The 24311-nt window shown below is 29.6% G+C and overlaps 1 protein-coding gene across 1 annotated transcript in view; it reads left to right on the forward strand.

The window, feature by feature from the left end:
* Positions 1–24311, forward strand: part of pmp22b (peripheral myelin protein 22b) — a 40922-nt gene that overhangs the window by 3964 nt on the left and 12647 nt on the right. The window contains exon 4 of the mRNA XM_061931623.1: positions 13712–13852. Coding sequence (XP_061787607.1) covers positions 13712–13852 — 141 coding nt within the window. The remainder of the gene's footprint in view (positions 1–13711; positions 13853–24311) is intronic.

Consider the following 24311-nt stretch of genomic DNA (forward strand, 5'->3'; position numbering starts at 1 on the left):
ATATATATATATATATATATATATATATATATATGTATATATATTTAACACTTTTGAAGCAGTCAAATTAAGATATTGTAATAAAATAAGCAGTGTGAGGTTTATAAAGGAGATTAAAGGAGATTTTCACATTTAAAAAATACGAACTAAAAACTAAATACTGACCCTGTTTTATACAATTTAGCATAAAAAATAAAAACAAAAAAAGTCGGACAATTTTGATGATTGATTTTGATTGCATTATCGTCAAAAAAATAATAAAATATATATATATATATATATATATATATATATATATATATATTGAGTACCATTGTATTTATTTTGTATGCTAAATTGTATAAAACAGGGTCAGTGTTTTTATTGTTTTATTTTTTTTTAACAATTTAGGCACCTGAGGGGAGTAAATTGTGTTGGTTTCAATAAGGGCTGTCAAAAATAACCAGTGAAAGAAAAAAAAAAAGAAAAAAGGCATTAATCATGTATATTTGCAGATTAATCACGCAATTTATTGACATTTTTGTTAAATGTAATTATTATTTGATGTAAGAGAGGATTTTTAGGTGAAAAGTATACATTTTTTTAAAGTATATATATATATATTTAACACTTTTGAAGCAGTCAAATTAAGATATTGTAATAAAATAAGCAGTGTGAGGTTTATAAAGGAGATTAAAGGAGATTTTCACATTTAAAAAATACGAACTAAAAACTAAATACTGACCCTGTTTTATACAATTTAGCATAAAAAATAAATACAAAAAAAGTCGGACAATTTTGATGATTGATTTTGATTGCATTACCGTCAAAAAAATAAATAAAATATATATATATATATATATATATATATATATATATTGAGTACCATTGTATTTATTTTGTATGCTAAATTGTATAAAACAGGGTCAGTATTTTTATTGTTTTATTTTTTTTTAACAATTTAGGCACCTGAGGGGAGTAAATTGTGTTGGTTTCAATAAGGGCTGTCAAAAATAACCAGTGAAAGAAAAAAAAAAAAAAAAAGGCATTAATCATGTATATTTGCAGATTAATCACGCAATTTATTGACATTTTTGTTAAATGTAATTATTATTTGATGTAAGAGAGCATTTTTAGGTGAAAAGTATACATTTTTTAAAGTATATATATATATATATATATTTAACACTTTTGAAGCAGTCAAATTAAGTTATTGTAATAAAATAAGCAGTGTGAGGTTTATAAAGGAGATTAAAGGAGATTTTCACATTTAAAAAATACGAACTAAAAACTAAATACTGACCCTGTTTTATACAATTTAGCATAAAAAATAAATACAAAAAAAGTCGGACAATTTTGATGATTGATTTTGATTGCATTATCGTCAAAAAAATAATAAAATATATATATATATATATATATATATATATATATTGAGTACCATTGTATTTATTTTGTATGCTAAATTGTATAAAACAGGGTCAGTATTTTTATTGTTTTATTTATTTTTTTAACAATTTAGGCACCTGAGGGGAGTAAATTGTGTTGGTTTCAATAAGGGCTGTCAAAAATAACCAGTGAAAGAAAGAAAAGAAAAAAAAGGCATTAATCATGTATATTTGCAGATTAATCACGCAATTTATTGACATTTTTGTTAAATGTAATTATTATTTGATGTAAGAGAGCATTTTTAGGTGAAAAGTATACATTTTTTAAAGTATATATATATATATATATATATATATATATATATATATATATATATATATATATATGTATATATATTTAACACTTTTGAAGCAGTCAAATTAAGTTATTGTAATAAAATAAGCAGTGTGAGGTTTATAAAGGAGATTAAAGGAGATTTTCACATTTAAAAAATACGAACTAAAAACTAAATACTGACCCTGTTTTATACAATTTAGCATAAAAAATAAATACAAAAAAAGTCGGACAATTTTGATGATTGATTTTGATTGCATTACCGTCAAAAAAAATAAAATAAATAAATATATATATATATATATTGAGTACCATTGTATTTATTTTGTATGCTAAATTGTATAAAACAGGGTCAGTATTTTTATTGTTTTATTTTTTTTAACAATTTAGGCACCTGAGGGGAGTAAATTGTGTTGGTTTCAATAAGGGCTGTCAAAAATAACCAGTAAAAGAAAAAAAAAAAAAAAAAGGCATTAATCATGTATATTTGCAGATTAATCACGCAATTTATTGACATTTTTGTTAAATGTAATTATTATTTGATGTAAGAGAGCATTTTTAGGTGAAAAGTATACATTTTTTAAAGTATATATATATACATATATATATATATATATATATATATATATATATATATATATATATATATATATATATATATATATATATATATAACACTTTTGAAGCAGTCAAATTAAGTTATTGTAATAAAATAAGCAGTGTGAGGTTTATAAAGGAGATTAAAGGAGATTTTCACATTTAAAAAATACGAACTAAAAACTAAATACTGACCCTGTTTTATACAATTTAGCATAAAAAATAAAAACAAAAAAAGTCGGACAATTTTGATGATTGATTTTGATTGCATTATCGTCAAAAAAATAATAAAATATATATATATATATATATATATATATATATATATATATATATATATTGAGTACCATTGTATTTATTTTGTATGCTAAATTGTATAAAACAGGGTCAGTATTTTTATTTGTATATATTTTTTTTAACAATTTAGGCACCTGATTGGAGTAAATGGTGTTTGTTTCAATAAGGGCTGTCAAAAATAACCAGTAAAAGAAAGGAAAAAAAAAAAAGGCATTAATCATGTATATTTGCAGATTAATCACGCAATTTATTGACATTTTTGTTAAATGTAATTATTATTTGATGTAAGAGAGCATTTTTAGGTGAAAAGTATATATTTTTTAAAGTATATATATATATATATATATATATATATATATATATATATATATATATATATATATATATATATATATATATATATATATATTTAACACTTTTGAAGCAGTCAAATTAAGTTATTGTAATAAAATAAGCAGTGTGAGGTTTATAAAGGAGATTAAAGGAGATTTTCACATTTAAAAAATACGAACTAAAAACTAAATACTGACCCTGTTTTATACAATTTAGCAGAAAAAATAAATACAAAAAAAGTCGGACAATTTTGATGATTGATTTTGATTGCATTATCGTCAAAAAAAAAAAAAAAAAAAAAAAAAAAAAAATATATATATTGAGTACCATTGTATTTATTTTGTATGCTTAATTGTATAAAACAGGGTCAGTATTCTTATTGTTTTATTTTTTTTTTAAACAATTTAGGCACCTGAGGGGAGTAAATTGTGTTGGTTTCAATAAGGGCTGTCAAAAATAACCAGTAAAAAAAAAAGAAAAAAAAAAGGCATTAATCATGTATATTTGCAGATTAATCACGCAATTTATTGACATTTTTGTTAAATGTAATTATTATTTGATGTAAGAGAGCATTTTTAGGTGAAAAGTATATATTTTTTAAAGTATATATATATATATATATATATATATATATATATATATATATATATATATATATATATATATAAATATATATATATATATTTAACACTTTTGAAGCAGTCAAATTAAGTTATTGTAATAAAATAAGCAGTGTGAGGTTTATAAAGGAGATTAAAGGAGATTTTCACATTTAAAAAATACGAACTAAAAACTAAATACTGACCCTGTTTTATACAATTTAGCAGAAAAAATAAAAACAAAAAAAGTCGGACAATTTTGATGATTGATTTTGATTGCATTATCGTCAAAAAAAATAAAATAATATATATATATATATATATATATATATATATATATATATATATATATATATATATATATATTGAGTACCATTGTATTTATTTTGTATGCTAAATTGTATAAAACAGGGTCAGTATTTTTATTGTTTTATTTTTTTTTAACAATTTAAGCACCTGAGGGGAGTAAATTGTGTTGGTTTCAATAAGGGCTGTCAAAAATAACCGGTTAAACAAAAAAATAATGGCATTGTTTATTTGCAGATTAATCACGCAATTTATTGAGATTTTTTTTAATGTCATTATTATTTGATGTAAGAGAGCTTTTTTAGGTGTAAAGTACAATTGTTTTTAGTATAGCTAAATTGTATAAAACAGGGTCAGTATTAGTATTTGTATTTTTTTTTTTAACAATTTAGGCACCTGAGTGGAGCAAATTGTGTTGGTTTCAATAAGAGCTGTCAAAAATAACCAGTAAAAAAAAATGGCATTAATCATGTATATTTGCAGATTAATCACGCAATTTATTGAGATTTTTTAAAAATGTAATTATTATTTGATGTAAGAGAGCTTTTTTAGGTGTAAAGTAAACTTATTTTTTAAGTATACATACTTTTTAATATATATTTTTAGAACCATTGTATTTTTTTGAATGCTAAATTGTATAAAACAGGGTCAGTATTTTTTTTTTTTTTTTTTTTTTTTTTTTTTTTTTTTTTTTTAACCATTTAGGCACCTGAGTGGAGCAAATTGTGTTGGTTTTAATAAGGGCTGTCAAAAATAACCGGTATAAAAAAAAAAAATGGTATTAATCATGTATATTTGCAGATTAATCACGCAATTTATTGAGATTTTTTTTAATGTAATTATTATTTGATGTAAGAGAGCTTTTTTTAGCTGTAAAGTACACATTTTTTTAAAGTATACATATTTATATATATATATATATATATATATATATATATATATATATATATATATATATATATATATATATATATATATATATATATATTTATAACACCATTGTATTTATTTTTTATGCTAAATTGTATACAACAGGGTCAGTATTTTTATTTATTTATTTTTTTAACAACTTAGGCACCTGAGGGGATCAAATTGTGTTGGTTTCAATAAGGGCTGTCAAAAAAAACCAGTTAAAAAAAAAATAAAAAAAATAAATAAAAATATATATATATATATATAGATTGCATTAATCATGTATACGTGCAGATTAATCACGCAATTTAGTGAGATTTTTTTTTTCTGTGTAATTACATTATTATTAAATGTAAGAGAGCTTTTTAGGTATAAAGTATACATATTCTTTAATATATATTTTTAGAACCATTGTATTTAATTTTTAAGATAAATTGTATAAAACAGGGTCAGTATTTTTATTTGTTCATATTTTTTTAACAATTTAGGCACCTGAGTGGAGTAAATGGTGTTTGTTTCAATAAGGGCTGTCAAAAATAACCAGTTAACTCATGTGATTAATCACCAAAAAATATTGCATTAATCATGATTAATTACACAATTTTATTGAGATTTTTTGGAAATTATTTTTTATGTGATTACATTTTTTATTAATGTAAGAGTGCTTTTTTAGGTATAAAGTACACGTTTTTTTTAAATATACATATTTTTTAATATATAGTTTTAGCTCCAATAATAATAATGCAATCAAAATCAATCACCAAAATTGTCAGAATTTTTTAGTATTTATTTTTTATGCTAAATTTGATATATATTTTTTCCCATTTAGGCACCATAGTGTAACAAATTGTATTTATTTCAATAAGGGCTGTCAAAAATAACCAGTTAACTCATGTGATTAATCACCCAAAAAAACATGTATATTTGCAGATTAATCAAGCAATTTTTTGGGAAATTATTTTTTATGTTAATACATTTTTATTTAATGTAACAGAGCTCTTTTATGTATTTATTTGTTATGCTAAATTGTATAAAACAGGGTCAGTATTTAGTTTTTAGTTAGTATTTTTAAAATGTAAAAATCTCCTTCATAAACCTCACACTGCTTATTGTATTATAATAACTTAATTTGACTGCTTCAAAAGTGTTAAATATATATATATATATATATATATATATATATATATATATATGTATATATATATATATATATATGTATCTCGTGCGCACGAGAAAGTTTTTATAAAGTTATAAAAAATGTTTAAAAAATAATATATTTTTAAAAAATTTTTTTTAGACATGTATCTCGTGCGCACGAGAAACTTTCTCCTGCGCACGAGAAAGTTTTTATAAAGTTATATAAACAAATAATAATAATATTTATTTATTTTATTTTTTTTAGACATGTTTTTATAAAGTTATAAAAAATTTTTTTTAAATAATATATTTTTTTAATTTGTATTTTTTAGACATGTATCGCGTGCGCACGAGAAAGTTTTTATAAAGTTATAAAAAAAATTATATGTATATATATATATATATATGTTTTTTTATATATATATTTTTATTATTTTATATATATATATATATATATTTTTATTTTATTTTTTTTATTTTTTTTTATTTTTGTTCTTTAGAACCTTAAGGTATGTAGTACAATGTTTTTAAAAATAAAAAAAATAAAAAAAATAAAAAAAATAAAATAAAAAATAAATAAATATATATACATATATATATATATATATATATATATATATATATATATATATATATATATATATATATATATATATACACACACATTTTTTTATATGTTTTGGTACAAAATAATAATTCATCAAAATCAATCATTAAATGACTCCACTGTGTACCTAATGTGTACCAAATATTGCTTATTTTGGATTGTCTCATTCAAATTAAATTAAATTAAATTTAAAAAATAAATGAAAAATGAATGAAATTAAACAGGCAACAAATATTTTTTGAGGCGGTGCTACAAGTCCACCCCGTCATAACAAGTCCGTACATTAGGTGGCGCCACGCGTGCTAACTCAGCTTTCTAACAACTCATCTGCGCTTGGTCCGCCAGAGAATAAGAAGACGTAGCAGAAGGCGATCGGCGTGAAAGAACATCGGCAGTTTGTCTTATTTCTGGTGGATTCGCTCGGTCGGGAGGCGTTTTGGTAATCGTAAATAACTGTGGTGCCTTCAGGGACCGCGTGGCTCGATGACAAACAATAGGATGAAAACATGACATAATTGTGGTCTTTCTAACAGAGAAGCCACCACAGCCACAAATAGATTGCAGTTAAATGCTCTAAAGTGGGATCTTAGTTGTGTTTACTTCAGTCACACCGTTGCCGCGGTTACAAGCAGGGCGTCAGGACAACTTCCTGTTTGGCGATGCTCGGCCGCGTGACTGATTTATGGCTTTGTGAGAGGGGGCGTGGCCTCGCTTCCTGCCAGGAAATGTCATCGGAGGAAGGTTAGAAGGCCGCGCTCGGCGGGAGCGGCGTTCGCGGCACTCCGTCTTGTCGCCGCGCGGGATTACGTTTCGCCTTTTTGACCGAGCGTGCTGATAGGTCGAGTTTCCTACCTTATCTCGTCCGTCTGGGAGGAGGCGCTGGACAGGAAGTGATGCGTCACACACTGGAGGTGGAAAACAACAACGTTATTAGTATGGAGGAAAAAAAACACATTCATAAAGTAGAGAGTAAAAAGTCATGCGGTAAAAAAGTTGCCTGGATTTTACTGTAAAAGTGGAACAGTTTTCTATTGACAGTAATGAACTGGAAAATAATTGTGGATTTTACTGTAAAAAAAAAAAAAAATTGTCGATTTTACAAAAAAAAAACCTGTGAGTTCAGTTGCCAGAAGTTTACAGTAAAAACAAAAAAGGTACTGTATTCAATTGACAGTAATACAGTGGAAAAAAGTAGATTTTACAGTAAAATACTGTAAAAAAAAATGTTTTTTTTAAAACAGTCGATTTTGCAAAAAAAAACTGTCAGTTCAGTTGCCAGAATTTTACAGTAAAAACAAAAGTGGTACTTTATTCAATTGACAGTAATGCAGTGGAAAAAAAATAGATTTCATGGTAAAATACTGTAAAAAAATAAAAATAAAAAACTGTCGATTTTACAAAAAAAAACAAAAAAACTGTAAGTTCAGTTGCCAGAATTTTACAGTAAAAACAAAAGTGGTACTGTATTCAATTGACAGTAATGCAGTGGAAAAAAGTAGATTTTACCATAAAATACTGTAAAAAAATTATTTTTTTTAATTGTCGATTTTACAAAAAAAAAAACAACAACTATCAGTTCAGAGATGTTACACTAAAATAATGTAAAAACAACAAACGTAGATTTTACAATTAAAAAAAAGATCAACTCAGTCGCCAGAATTTTACTGTAAAAAAAAAAAAAATGCTACCATTTGATCAATTTTACAGTAATGTACTGTAAAAACAACCATACATTTTACGGTAAAAAAAACAAAAAAAACCGTCAGTTCAGTTGCCAGAATTTTACAGTAAAAACAAAAGTGGTACTGTATTCAATAGTGCAGTGGAAAAAACATTTTTTAAATTGTCCATTTTACAAAAAAAAAAAAAGTTGGGAGATGTTACAGTAAAATACTGTAAAAACAACAAAATGCAGATTTTACAATAAAAAATTATCAGCTTAGTCGCCAGAATTTAACTGTCAAAAATAAAATGGTACCATTGTTCAATTTACAGTAATGCACTGTAAAAAAAACGACCATACATTTTACGGAAAAAAAAACCTGTCAGTTCAGTGGCCAGAATTTTACTGTAAAAACAAAAAAGGTACAGTTTTCAATTGACAGTAATGCACTGGAAAATAATTGTGGATTTTACTGTAAAAAAAAAAAATTGTCGCCAGAAGTTTACAGTAAAAACAAAAAAGGTACTGTATTCAATTGACAGTATTGCAGTGGAAAAAAGTAGATTTTACGGTAAAATACTGTAAAAAAAATGTTTTTTTAAAATAGTCGATTTTGCAAAAGAAATAAAAAAAAACTGTCAGTTCAGTTGCCAGAATTTTACAGTAAAAACAAAAGTGGTACTTTATTCAATTGACAGTAATGCAGTGGAAAAAAAATAGATTTCATGGTAAAATACTGTAAAAAAATAAAAATAAAAAACATTGTCGATTTTACAAAAAAACCCAAAAAAACGGTCAGTTCAGTTGCCAGAATTTTACAGTAAAAACAAAAGTGGTACTGTATTCAATTGACAGTAATGCAGTGGAAAAAAGTAGATTTTACCATAAAATACTGTAAAAAAATTTTTTTTTTAAATTGTCGATTTTACAAAAAAAAACAAAAAAAACTATCAGTTCAGAGATGTTACAGTAAAATAATGTAAAAACAACAAACGTAGATTTTACAATAAAAAAAAAGATCAACTCAGTCACCAGAATTTTACTGTAAAAAAAAAAAAAATGCTACCATTTGATCAATTTTACAGTAATGTACTGTAAAAACGACCATACATTTTACGGTAAAAAAAACAAAAAACCCGTCAGTTCAGTTGCCAGAATTTTACAGTAAAAACAAAAGTGGTACTTTATTCAGTGATGCGTCACACACTGGAGGTGGAAAACAACAACGTTATTAGTATGGAGGAAAAAAAACACATTCATAAAGTAGAGAGTAAAAAGTCACGAGGTAAAAAAGTTGCCTGGATTTTACTGTAAAAGTGGAACAGTTTTCTATTGACAGTAATGAACTGGAAAATAATTGTGGATTTTACTGTAAAAAAAAAAAATTGTCGCCAGAAGTTTACAGGAAAAACAAAAAAGGTACTGTATTCAATTGACAGTATTGCAGTGGAAAAAAGTAGATTTTACAGTAAAATACTGTAAAAAAAAAAATGTTTTTTTAAAACAGTCGATTTTGCAAAAAAACAACCTGTGAGTTCAGTTGCCAGAAGTTTACAGTAAAAACAAAAAAGGTACTGTATTCAATTGACAGTAATGCAGTGGAAAAAAGTAGATTTTACAGTAAAATACTGTAAAAAAAAAATGTTTTTTTAAAACAGTCGATTTTGCAAAAAAAAACTGTCAGTTCAGTTGCCAGAATTTTACAGTAAAAACAAAAGTGGTACTTTATTCAGTGATGCGTCACACACTGGAGGTGGAAAACAACAACGTTATTAGTATGGAGGAAAAAAAACACATTCATAAAGTAGAGAGTAAAAAATCACGAGGTAAAAAAGTTGCCTGGATTTTACTGTAAAAGTGGAACAGTTTTCTATTGACAGTAATGAACTGGAAAATAATTGTGGATTTTACTGTAAAAAAAAAAAAAATTGTCGCCAGAAGTTTACAGTAAAAACATAAAAGGTACTGTATTCAATTGACAGTAATGCAGTGGAAAAAAGTAGATTTTACAGTAAAATACTGTAAAAAAAAATGTTTTTTTAAAACAGTCGATTTTGCAAAAAAAAACTGTCAGTTCAGTTGCCAGATGTTTACAGTAAAAACAAAAGTGGTACTTTATTCAATTGACAGTAATGCAGTGGAAAAAAAATAGATTTCATGGTAAAATACTGTAAAAAAATAAAAATAAAAACCATTGTCGATTTTACAAAAAAAAACAAAAAACTGTCAGTTCAGTTGCCAGAATTGTACTGTAAAAACAAAAGTGGTACTGTATTCAATTGACAGTAATGCAGTGGAAAAAAGTAGATTTTACCATAAAATACTGTAAAATTTTTTTTTTTTTTAATTGTCGATTTTACAAAAAAACAACAAAAAACTATCAGTTCAGAGATGTTACAGTAAAATAATGTAAAAACAACAAACGTAGATTTTACAATTAAAAAAAAGATCAACTCAGTCGCCAGAATTTTACTGTAAAAAAAAAAAAAAATGCTACCATTTTATCAATTTTACAGTAATGTAGTGTAAAAACGACCATACATTTTACGGTAAAAAAAAACAAAAAACCGTCAGTTCAGTTGCCAGAATTTTACAGTAAAAACAAAAGTGGTACTGTATTCAATAGTGCAGTGGAAAAAACATTTTTTAAATTGTCCATTTTACAAAAAAAAAAAAAGTTGGGAGATGTTACAGTAAAATACTGTAAAAACAACAAAATGCAGATTTTACAATAAAAAATTATCAGCTTAGTCGCCAGAATTTAACTGTAAAAAATAAAATGGTACCATTGTTCAATTTACAGTAATGCACTGTAAAAAAAACGACCATACATTATACGGTAAAAAAAAACCTGTCTGTTCAGTGGCCAGAATTGTACTGTAAAAACAAAAAAGGTACAGTTTTCAATTGACAGTAATGCACTGGAAAAAATAGTCAGTAGATTGTACGGTAAAATACTGTAAAAGCAACGGCCAAAGATTTTACAATGAAAAAGTGGCAGCCGACTTACCAGAATTGTACTGTGAAAAATGCTACTATTGTTCAATTTACAGTCATGCACTGTAAAAACAGTGTCCATGAATTTTATGGTTAAAAAACAAAACAAACAAGAAAAAAACCCTGTCAGTTTAGTGGGCAGAATTTTACTGTAAAAACAAAAAGGTACTTTTTTTTTAAATTTACAGTAATGCACTGTAAAAAAAAAAAAAAAAAAAAAAAAAAAAAAGCAAGAAAAACGGTACTTCTGGTCGTACTTTGTAATTTGTTTATATATATATATTTTATTTTTTATTTTTTTAATTTTTTATTTTCGACATGTATCTCGTGCGCACGAGAAAGTTTTTATAAAGTTATATTAAAAAAAAAAAAATTTTTGTTTTGTTTTGTCTTTCTCGTGCGCACGAGAAAGTTTTTATAAAGTTATAAAAAATTTAAAAAAAAAATAAAAAAATATTTTTATTTTTTAGACATGTATCTCGTGCGCACGAGAAAGTTTTTGTAAAGTTATAAAACATTTAAAAAAAATAATATATTTAAAAAAATTTTTTTTTAGACATGTATCTCGTGCGCACGAGAAAGTTTTTATAAAGTTATAAACATTTTTTTAAAATAATATATTAAAAACAATTTTTTTTTTAGACATGTATCTCGTGCGCGCGAGAAAGTTTTTATAAAGTTATAAAAAATTTTTTTAAATAATATATATATATATATTTTTTTTTAGACATGCATCTCCCGCGCACGAGAAAGTTTTTATAAAGTTATATAAAAAAATGATAATAATATTTTTGTTTTGTTTTGTTTTTTTAGACATGTATCTCGTGCGCACGAGAAAGTTTTTGTAAAGTTATAAAACATTTTTAAAAAATAATATATTTTTAAAATTTTGTTTTTAGACATGTATCTCGTGCGCACGAGAAAGTTTTTATAAAGTTATATAAAAAATTAATAATAATATTTTTTATTTTTTTATTTTTTTTAGACATGTATCTCGTGCGCACGAGAAAGTTTTTATAAAGTTATAAAAATGTTTAAAAAATAATATATTTTTTTAATTATTTTTTTTAGACATGTATCTCGTGCGCACGAGAAAGTTTTTATAAAGTTATACATTTAAAAAAAAATAAAAAAATATATATATATATATTTTTTTAGACATGTATCTCGTGCGCTCGAGAAACTTTCTCCTGCGCACAAGAAAGTTTTTATAAAGTTATATAAAAAAATAATAATAATATTTTTGTTTTGTTTTGTTTTTTTATACATGTATCTCGTGCGCACGAGAAAGTTTTTATAAAGTTATAAACAATTTAAAAAAATAATATATTTTTTTAATTTCTATTTTTTTAGACATGAATCGCGTGCGCACGAGAAAGTTTTTATAAAGTTATAAAAACAATTAAAAAAATTTTTTTTAATTTTTTTTAATTTTAATTTTTATCTCGTGCACACGAGAAAGTTTTTATAAAGTTATAAAAATTTTTAAAAAATAATATATATTTTTTAATTTTTATTTTTTAGACATGTATCTCGTGCGCATGAGAAAGTTTTTATAAAGTTATAAAAAAATTTTTAAAAATAATTTTTATTTTTTATTTTTATTTTTTAGACATGTATCTTGTGCGCACGAGAAGGTTTCTCGTGAGAAAGTTTTTATAAAGTTATAAAAAAAAATATATAATAATAATAATTTTTTTTTTTTTTTTTTTAGACATGTATTTTTTATTTTTTTTAAATTATAAAATATATAAAAAACATTTTTTTATAACTTTATGAAAAGTTTTTCGTGCGCACGAGATAGTTGTATAAAAAAAATGTTGTTGTTTTTTCCCCCATGTCCATTTAGATTTTGACGTGCAAAAAAAACTGGCAGCTTAGTTGCCATAATTTGACGGTAAAAATTACATTTTAAAGTATCATTTTTCAAATTCAGAGTGATGCGCTGACAAAAAGTGACGGTAGAATACTGTAAAGACAACTGAGGATTTTACAAAACAAAACTCGCCGCTCAGACAGAATTTTACTTCTGTTACGGTAAAATTGTAGCAACTTTAGCGTAGTTGTTTTTTTACGGTGCGGCTTCTATTTCTTCATTCAAACTATTCAAAACTACGGACAAAATGTGGTAGACGCCCACAACGTACCCCCGCAGGCCAGTACTTTGTAAACACGCTTTGTTTTGCTCGCAGGATCATAATTTAGCATGAAACGTGTGGTTTTAAAGAGACTTAAACATGAATAATGACAGCATCCAGGGAGTGAAGTGTGGGAGGAAATGTCTCCATCTAGTGGCGACGCTGGTGAGTTACACTTCATATTTGTGGATTTAGTTTGGAAGGCAGAATTGTTCCTAATGTTGTGTCCCGTCAGGGTCAATTCCCAGCATGGCCACTTAATGGGTTAATGGAGTCTGGGTCGATGGCGCACATTTGGAGCGAGGCGGGGGAGGGGCGGGGCTTTTAGGGAATACGATCCCCCGATGGATCCATTACGTCGTCGTTTGGACGGCGCCGAGTGGGCCGCTCATCGATTGTGTGTTTTTTTTTTGCGTGCGTGCAGAGTGGATCCAGGCGGTGCAGGCCCTCATGATCCTGTCCATCATCTTCAGCTGCCTGTCGCTCTTCCTCTTCTTCTGCCAGCTCTTCACTCTGCAGAAGGGCGGACGCTTCTTCGTCACCGGAACCTTCCAGATCCTCGCCAGTGAGTACCCGTGCAATGTTGTCACAGTAGACTTAGCGTGTCGCGTCCGAGGAACATGCCCCCCCCCCCTTTTGGCTGAGAAAAGAACGCCTCAGAATCGAACACACTGGACCCCCTTCAAGTTAACTTTCGGTTTCTGTTCCTGCCGAGGCGAGGCAACCTAAGTGGACAAAAGCCTGAGAGACGGGCGACCACTTTAGGGGCTGCTTGACATGTTTACATGTGTTACCAGGTTTTGCGTTGCAATGTTTGCTGTTACGTCGTCTCATGTTACAATGTTTCGGGTTACGTATTACGTTTAATGTGACGACGATGTTTCGTGCAACAATTGTACGTGTTACAAAGTTCCGCGTTACATTTGCTGTCATGACGTTTTGTGTTACAATAATTTGTGTTATGACGTTTCGTGTTACGATGTTTCATGTTTTGACATTTTGTGTTACAGTGTTTGCTGTTACATCGTCCCATGTTACAATGTTTCGGGTTACGTATTGCGGTTAATGTGACGACATTTTGTGTTACGATGTTTCGTCCAACAATCTTACGGGTTACAATGTTTCGTGTTACATTTGCCGTTATGACGTTTTGTGTTACAATAATTTGTGTTATGACGTTTCGTGTTACGATGTTTCATGTTTTGACATTTTGTGTTACAGTGTTTGCTGTTACATCGTCCCATGTTACAATGTTTCGGGTTACGTATTACCTTTAATGTGACGACATTTTGTGCTACGATGTTTCGTGCAACAATTTTACGTGTTACAACATTTCGTGTTGCATAACAATTTTACGTGTTACAACGTTTCGTGTTGCATTTGCTGTTTTGACGTTTTATGTTACAATAATTTGTATTATGACGTTTCTCTTTACGATGTTTCATGTTTTGACATTTCGTGTTACAGTGTTTGCTGTTACATCGTCCCATGTTACAATGTTTCGGGTTACGTATTGCGTTTAATGTGACGGCATTTTGTGTTACGATGTTTCGTCCAACAATCTTACGGGTTTCAACGTTTCGTGTTACATTTGCCGTCATGACGTTTTGTGTTACAATAATTTGTGTTATGACGTTTCGTGTTACGATGTTTCATGTTTTGACATTTTGTGTTACAGTGTTTGCTGTAACATCGTCCCATGTTACAATGTTTCGGGTTACGTATTGCGTTTAATGTGACGACATTTTGTGTTACGATGTTTCGTCCAACAATGTTACGGGTTACAACGTTTCGTGTTACATTTGCCGTTATGACGTTTTATGTTACAATAATTTTTGTTATGACGTTTCGTGTTACGATGTTTCATGTTTTGACATTTTGTGTTACAGTGTTTGCTGTTACATCGTCCCATGTTACAATGTTTTGGGTTACGTATTACCTTTAATGTGACAACATTTTGTGTTACGATGTTGCGTTCAGCAATTTTACGTGTAAAAAAGTTTTGTGTTACATTTGCCGTTATGACGTTTTGTGTTACAATAATTTGTGTTATGACGTTTCGTGTTACAATGTTTCATGTTTTGACATTTTGTGTTACAGTGTTTGCTGTAACATCGTCCCATGTTACAATGTTTCGGGTTACGTATTACGTTTAATGTGACGACGATGTTTCGTGCAACAATTGTACGTGTTACAAAGTTCCGCGTTACATTTGCTGTCATGACGTTTTGTGTTACAATAATTTGTGTTATGACGTTTCGTGTTACGATGTTTCATGTTTTGACATTTTGTGTTACAGTGTTTGCTGTTACATCGTCCCATGTTACAATGTTTCGGGTTACGTATTACGTTTAATGTGACGGCATTTTGTGTTACGATGTTTCGTCCAACAATCTTACGGGTTACAATGTTTCGTGTTACATTTGCCGTTATGACGTTTTGTGTTACAATAATTTGTGTTATGACGTTTCGTGTTACGATGTTTCATGTTTTGACATTTTGTGTTACAGTGTTTGCTGTTATATCGTCCCATGTTACAATGTTTCGGGTTACGTATTACCTTTAATGTGACGACATTTTGTGCTACGATGTTTCGTGCAACAATTTTACGTGTTACAACATTTCGTGTTGCATAACAATTTTACGTGTTACAACGTTTCGTGTTGCATTTGCTGTTCTGACGTTTTATGTTACAATAATTTGTATTATGACGTTTCTCTTTACGATGTTTCATGTTTTGACATTTCGTGTTCAGTGTTTGCTGTTACATTGTCCCATGTTACAATGTTTCGGGTTACGTATTACGTTTATTGTGACGACATTTTGTGTTACGATGTTGCGTTCAACAATTTTACGTGTAAAAAAGTTTTGTTACATTTGCCGTTATGACGTTTTGTGTTACAATAATTTGTGTTATGACGTTTCGTGTTACGATGTTTCATGTTTTGACATTTTGTGTTACAGTGTTTGCTGTTACATCGTCCCATGTTACAATGTTTTGGGTTACGTATTACCTTTAATGTGAGGACATTTTGTGTTACGATGTTGCGTTCAACAATTTTACGTGTAAAAAAGTTTTGTGTTACATTTGCCGTCATGACGTTTTATGTTACAATAATTTGTGTTATGACGTTTCGTGTTACGATGTTTCATGTTTTGACATTTTGCGTTACAGTGTTTGCTGTTACATCGTCCCATGTTACAATGTTTTGGGTTACGTATTACGTTTAATGTGACGGCATTTTGTGTTACGATGTTTCGTCCAACAATTTTACGGGTTACAACGTTTCGTGTTACATTTGCCGTCATGACGTTTTATGCTACAATAATTTGTGTTATGACGTTTCGTGTTACGATGTTTCATGTTTTGACATTTTGTGTTACAGTGTTTGCTGTTATATCGTCCCATGTTACAATGTTTTGGGTTACGTATTACCTTTAATGTAACGACATTTTGTGTTACGATGTTGCGTTCAACAATTTTACGTGTAAAAAAGTTTTGTGTTACATTTGCCGTTATGACGTTTTGTGTTACAATAATTTGTGTTATGACGTTTCGTGTTACGATGTTTCATGTTTTGACATTTTGTGTTACAGTGTTTGCTGTAACATCGTCCCATGTTACAATGTTTCGGGTTACGTGTTACGTTTAATGTGACGACATTTTGTGTTACGATGTTTCGTGCAACAATTTTACGTGTTACAACATTTCGTGTTGCATTTGTTGTTCTGACGTTTTATGTTACAATAATTTGTGCTATGACGTTCCGCTTTACGATGTTTCATGTTTTGACATTTCGTGTTCAGTGTTTGCTGTTACATTGTCCCATGTTACAATGTTTCGGGTTGCGTATTACGTTTAATGTGACGACATTTTGTGTTACGATGTTTTGTGCAACATTTTGTGTTACAGTGTTTCGTGCAACAATTTTACATGTTACAAAGTTCCGTGTTCTATTTGCTCTCATGACGTTTTGTGTTGCAATAATTTGTGTTATGACGTTTCGTGTTACGATGTTTCATGTTTTGACATTTTGTGTTACAGTGTTTGCTGTAACATCGTCCGATGTTACAATGTTTCGGGTTACGTATTACGTTTAATGTGACGACATTTTGTGTTACGATGTTTCGTGCAACAATTTTACGTGTTACAACATTTCGTGTTGCATTTGCTGTTCTGACGTTTTATGTTAAAATAATTTGTGTTATGACGTTTCTCTTTACGATGTTTCCTGTTTTGACATTTCGTGTTCAGTGTTTGCTGTTACATTGTCCCATGTTACAATGTTTCGGGTTGCGTATTACGTTTAATGTGACGACATTTTGTGTTACGATGTTTTGTGCAACATTTTGTGTTACGGTGTTTCGTGCAACAATTTTACATGTTACAAAGTTTCGTGTTCTATTTGCTGTCATGACGTTTTGTGTTACAATAATTTGTGTTATGACGTTTCGTGTTACGATGTTTCATGTTTTGACATTTTGTGTTACAGTGTTTTCTGTTACATCGTCCCATGTTACAATGTTTCGGGTTATGTATTACATTTAATGTGACGACATTTTGTGTTACAATGTTTCGTCCAACAATCTTACGGGTTACAACGTTTCGTGTTACATTTGCCGTTATGACGTTTTATGTTACAATAATTTTTGTTATGACGTTTCGTGTTACGATGTTTCATGTTTTGACATTTTGTGTTACAGTGTTTGCTGTAACATCGTCCCATGTTACAATGTTTCGGGTTACGTATTACCTTTAATGTGAGGACATTTTGTGTTACGATGTTGCGTTCAACAATTTTACGTGTAAAAAAGTTTTGTGTTACATTTGCCGTTATGACGTTTTGTGTTACAATAATTTGTGTTATGACGTTTCGTGTTACGATGTTTCATGTTTTGACATTTTGTGTTACAGTGTTTGCTGTTACATCGTCCCATGTTACAATGTTTTGGGTTACGTATTACCTTTAATGTGACGACATTTTGTGTTACGATGTTGCGTTCAACAATTTTACGTGTAAAAAAGTTTTGTGTTACATTTTCCGTTATGACGTTTTGTGTTACAATAATTTGTGTTATGACGTTTCGTGTTACGATGTTTCATGTTTTGACATTTTGTGTTACAGTGTTTGCTGTAACATCGTCCCATGTTACAATGTTTCGGGTTACGTATTGCGTTTAATGTGAGGACATTTTGTGTTACGATGTTGCGTTCAACAATTTTACGTGTAAAAAAGTTTTGTGTTACATTTGCCGTTATGACGTTTTGTGTTACAATAATTTGTGTTATGACGTTTCGTGTTACGATGTTTCATGTTTTGACATTTTGTGTTACAGTGTTTGCTGTTACATCGTCCCATGTTACAATGTTTCGGGTTACGTGTTACGTTTAATGTGACGACATTTTGTGTTACGATGTTGCGTTCAACAATTTTACGTGTAAAAAAGTTTTGTGTTACATTTGCCGTTATGACGTTTTGTGTTACAATAATTTGTGTTATGACGTTTCGTGTTACGATGTTTCATGTTTTGACATTTTGTGTTACAGTGTTTGCTGTTACATCGTCCCATGTTACAATGTTTCGGGTTACGTATTGCGTTTAATGTGACGGCATTTTGTGTTACGATGTTTCGTCCAACAATTTTACGGGTTACAACGTTTCGTGTTACATTTGCCGTCATGACGTTTTATGCTACAATAATTTGTGTTATGACGTTTCGTGTTACGATGTTTCATGTTTTGACATTTTGTGTTACAGTGTTTGCTGTTACATCGTCCCATGTTACAATGTTTTGGGTTACGTATTACCTTTAATGTGAGGACATTTTGTGTTACGATGTTGCGTTCAACAATTTTACGTGTAAAAAAGTTTTGTGTTACATTTGCCGTTATGACGTTTTGTGTTACAATAATTTGTGTTATGACGTTTCGTGTTACGATGTTTCATGTTTTGACATTTTGTGTTACAGTGTTTGCTGTAACATCGTCCCATGTTACAATGTTTCGGGTTACGTGTTACGTTTAATGTGACGACATTTTGTGTTACGATGTTGCGTTCAACAATTTTACGTGTAAAAAAGTTTTGTGTTACATTTGCCGTTATGACGTTTTGTGTTACAATAATTTGTGTTATGACGTTTCGTGTTACGATGTTTCATGTTTTGACATTTTGTGTTACAGTGTTTGCTGTTACATCGTCCCATGTTACAATGTTTCGGGTTACGTATTGCGTTTAATGTGACGGCATTTTGTGTTACGATGTTTCGTCCAACAATTTTACGGGTTACAACGTTTTGTGTTACATTTGCCGCCATGACGTTTTATGCTACAATAATTTGTGTTATGACGTTTCGTGTTACGATGTTTCATGTTTTGACATTTTGTGTTACAGTGTTTGCTGTTACATCGTCCCATGTTACAATGTTTCGGGTTACGTATTACCTTTAATGTGACGACATTTTGTGTTACGATGTTTCGTCCAACAATTTTACGGGTTACAACGTTTCGTGTTACATTTGCCGTCATGACGTTTTATGCTACAATAATTTGTGTTATGACGTTTCGTGTTACGATGTTTCATGTTTTGACATTTTGTGTTACAGTGTTTGCTGTTACATCGTCCCATGTTACAATGTTTTGGGTTACGTATTACCTTTAATGTGAGGACATTTTGTGTTACGATGTTGCGTTCAACAATTTTACGTGTAAAAAAGTTTTGTGTTACATTTGCCGTTATGACGTTTTGTGTTCCAATAATTTGTGTTATGACGTTTCGTGTTACGATGTTTCATGTTTTGACATTTTGTGTTACAGTGTTTGCTGTTACATCGTCCCATGTTACAATGTTTTGGGTTACGTATTACCTTTAATGTGACGACATTTTGTGTTACGATGTTGCGTTCAACAATTTTACGTGTAAAAAAGTTTTGTGTTACATTTGCCGTTATGACGTTTTGTGTTACAATAATTTGTGTTATGACGTTTCGTGTTACGATGTTTCATGTTTTGACATTTTGTGTTACAGTGTTTGCTGTTACATCGTCCCATGTTACAATGTTTCGGGTTACGTATTGCATTTAATGTGAGGACATTTTGTGTTACGATGTTGCGTTCAACAATTTTACGTGTAAAAAAGTTTTGTGTTACATTTGCCGTTATGACGTTTTGTGTTACAATAATTTGTGTTATGACGTTTCGTGTTACGATGTTTCATGTTTTGACATTTTGTGTTACAGTGTTTGCTGTTACATCGTCCCATGTTACAATGTTTCGGGTTACGTGTTACGTTTAATGTGACGACATTTTGTGTTACGATGTTTCGTGCAACAATTTTACGTGTTACAACATTTCGTGTTGCATTTGCTGTTCTGACGTTTTATGTTACAATAATTTGTGTTATGACGTTCCGCTTTACGATGTTTCATGTTTTGACATTTCGTGTTCAGTGTTTGCTGTTACATTGTCCCATGTTACAATGTTTCGGGTTGCGTATTACGTTTAATGTGACGACATTTTGTGTTACGATGTTTTATGCAACATTTTGTGTTACAGTGTTTCGTGCAACAATTTTACATGTTACAAAGTTCCGTGTTCTATTTGCTCTCATGACGTTTTGTGTTGCAATAATTTGTGTTATGACGTTTCGTGTTACGATGTTTCATGTTTTGACATTTTGTGTTACAGTGTTTGCTGTAACATCGTCCCATGTTACAATGTTTCGGGTTACGTATTACGTTTAATGTGACGACATTTTGTGTTACGATGTTTCGTGCAACAATTTTACGTGTTACAACATTTCGTGTTGCATTTGCTGTTCTGACGTTTTATGTTACAATAATTTGTGTTATGACGTTTCTCTTTACGATGTTTCATGTTTTGACATTTCGTGTTCAGTGTTTGCTGTTACATTGTCCCATGTTACAATGTTTCGGGTTACGTATTACGTTTAACGTGACGACATTTTGTGTTACGATGTTTCGTGCAACAATTTTACGTGTTAGAATGTTTCGTGTTACATTTGCTGTTATGACGTTTTATGTTACAATAATTTGTGTTATGACGTTTCGCGTTACGATGTTTCATGTTTTGACATTTCGTGTTACAGTGTTTGCTGTTACATCGTCCCATGTTACAATGTTTAATGTTACGATGTTTGGTGTTACGTTTCGTGTTTTGAAATGTTATGTTGCGATGTTTCATGTTACGACGTTTCGTGTTACAGTGTTTAATGTTATGATGTTTCATGTTACAGTGTTTTGTATTATAATAATTTGTGTTACATTTTGACGTTTCATGTTACAATGTTCTGTGCAACAATTTTATGTGTTACGTTTCATGTTACATTTGCCGTTATGACGTTTTATGTTACAATAATTTGTGTTATGACGTTTCGCGTTACGATGTTTCATGTTTTGACATTTCATGTTTTGACATTCCGTGTTACAGTGTCTGCTGTTGATTTTCATGTTACAGTGTTTAATGTTACGACGTTTCGTGTTACAGTGTTTAATGTTATGATGTTTCATGTTGCAATGTTATGTGTTATAATAATTTGCGTTACGTTTCGATGTTTCATGTTACAATGTTCTTTGTCATGTCATGTTCAGTTTCGTGTTACAGTGCTTGATGTTATGAAGTTTTATGTCACAATGTTCTGTGTTACAACGCTTAATGTTACGACATTTCATGTTCAGACATTTCGTGTTACAACGTTTTATGTTGACAATTCAGGTCACGACATTACATGTTACGACGTTTCGTGTTACGACATTTCATGTTTTGACATTTCATGTTTTGACATTTCGTATTAGAATGTTTCATGTTACGACATTTAGTGTTACAATGTGTCATGGTATGATAATTTGTGTTATGTTTCTATTTTTCGCGGTACAAACTTTGCGGTTAAATCGTCTCATGTTTTAATGTTTCATGTTATGAGCTTTCGTGGTAAGTTCCGTGTTACAGTGCTTAATGTTATTATGCTTCATGTTACAATGTTTTGTGTTACATTCCGTGTTACATTCCGTGTTACAATGTTCAATGTTAAAACGTTAAGTGTTATGGCGTTTCATGTCACAACATTTTGTGTTATCTTTCCTGTTTAGACATTTCGTGTTAGGACGTTTCGTGCTAGGACGTTTCATGTTAGGACGTTTCATGTTGCAACGTTTCGTGTTGCAATGTTTCGTGTTATGACGTTTCGTGTTGCAACGTTTCGTGTTACGACATTTCGTGTTTTGACATTTCTTGTTACAATGTTTTGTGTTACATTCCATGTTTTGATATTTCATGTTGCAATGTTTCGTGTTACGTTTCGTGTTTTGACATTTCATGTTACAATGTTTCTTGTTACATTTTGTGTTACGTTTCGTGTTACGTTTTGTGTTATGTTTCGTGTTACGTTTTGTGTTACGTTTCGTGTTACGTTTCGTGTTACAGTGTTTAATGTTATGACGTTTCATGTTACAATGTTTCGTGTTATGATAATTTGTATTATGTTTCGACGTTCCATGTTACAATGTTTGCTGTTACATTGTTTCATGTCACATTTTGTGTTAAGTTCCGTGTCACAGTGCTTAATGTTATGACGTTTCATGTTACAATGTTTATTTTACGACTTTCCGTGTTCAGACATTTTGTGTTACGACAATTCATATTTTGGCATTTCGTGTTGCGACGTTTCATGTTACAATGTTTAATGTTAAGATAATTTGTGTCATGATGTTTAGATTTTTCGCGTTACAATGTTCGCTATTAAATCATTTCATGTTATGTTTCATGTTAAGACTTTTCGTCTTAAGGTCCTTGTTACAGTGCTTGATGTCTTTACACTTCATGTTACAATGTTTTGTGTTACGATGTTTTGTGTTATGAATTTTCATGCTTATATGTTGTGTTACAATGTTTAATGTTAAAACGTTTCGTGTTATGGCTTTTCATGTCACAACTTTCCGTGTTAGGTTTCCTGTTTTGACATTTCGTGTTACAACGTTTGGTGTTACGTTTGTTACATTCCATATTACAATGCTTAGTGTTATAAAGTTTCATGTTACAATGTTTCGTCTTACAACGTTTCATGTTAGGACATTTCCTGTTACGGTGTTACATGTTACAACGTTTCGTGTTATGATGTTTTGTGTTACGATGTTTCGTGTTACGATGTTTCATGATACAGGGTTCATGATACGGTGTTTTGTGTTACGACATTCCATGTTACGGTTTGTGTTACAATGTTTAATGTTACGACATTTCGTGTTACAACGTTTTGTGTTACGATGTTTAGTGCTACGACATTTTGTGTTACGATGTTTCATGTTACGATGTTTTGTACTACAATGTTACATGTTTTGACACTTTGCGTTACATTTACTGGTATGACATTTGATGTGACAATAATTTGTGTTACGTTTCATCTTACGATGTTTCATGTTTTGACATTTTGTATTAGTGTTTGCTGTTATGTTTCGTGTTACAATGTTCCGCGTTACAATGTTTAATGTTACGTTGTTTCATGTTACATTTTGTGTTTTGACATTTCATGTTACGATGTTTCATGTTATGACGTTTCATGTTACAATGTTTCGTGTTATGATAATTTGTGTCACGTTTTGGTATTACGTTTTACAATATTTGCTGTTACATTGTTTCATGTTGCAATGTTTCTTGTCACATTTCATGTTAAGTTTTGTGTTACAGTGCTTAATGTTATGAAGTTTTGTGTTCAGACATTTCGTGTTACAACTTTTCATGTTGACATTTTGGGTTACGTCACTTCATGTTACGACGTTTCGTGTTACGACATTTCGTATTATGAAATTTTCTGTTACAACATTTCCTGTTCCGTCATTTCATGTTTTGACATTTTGTGTTACAATCTTTAATGTTATGACGTTTCAAGTTACAATTATGGTATGATCATTTGTGTCATGTTTTGATTGTGGCTTGTGCAGCCCTTTGAGACACTCATGATTTAGGGCTATATAAGTAACATTTGATTGATTGATTGATTGATTTTTCGCGTTAC

This window comes from Nerophis lumbriciformis, linkage group LG39 (genome assembly GCF_033978685.3).
Source record: "Nerophis lumbriciformis linkage group LG39, RoL_Nlum_v2.1, whole genome shotgun sequence".
NCBI lineage: Eukaryota > Metazoa > Chordata > Actinopteri > Syngnathiformes > Syngnathidae > Nerophis > Nerophis lumbriciformis.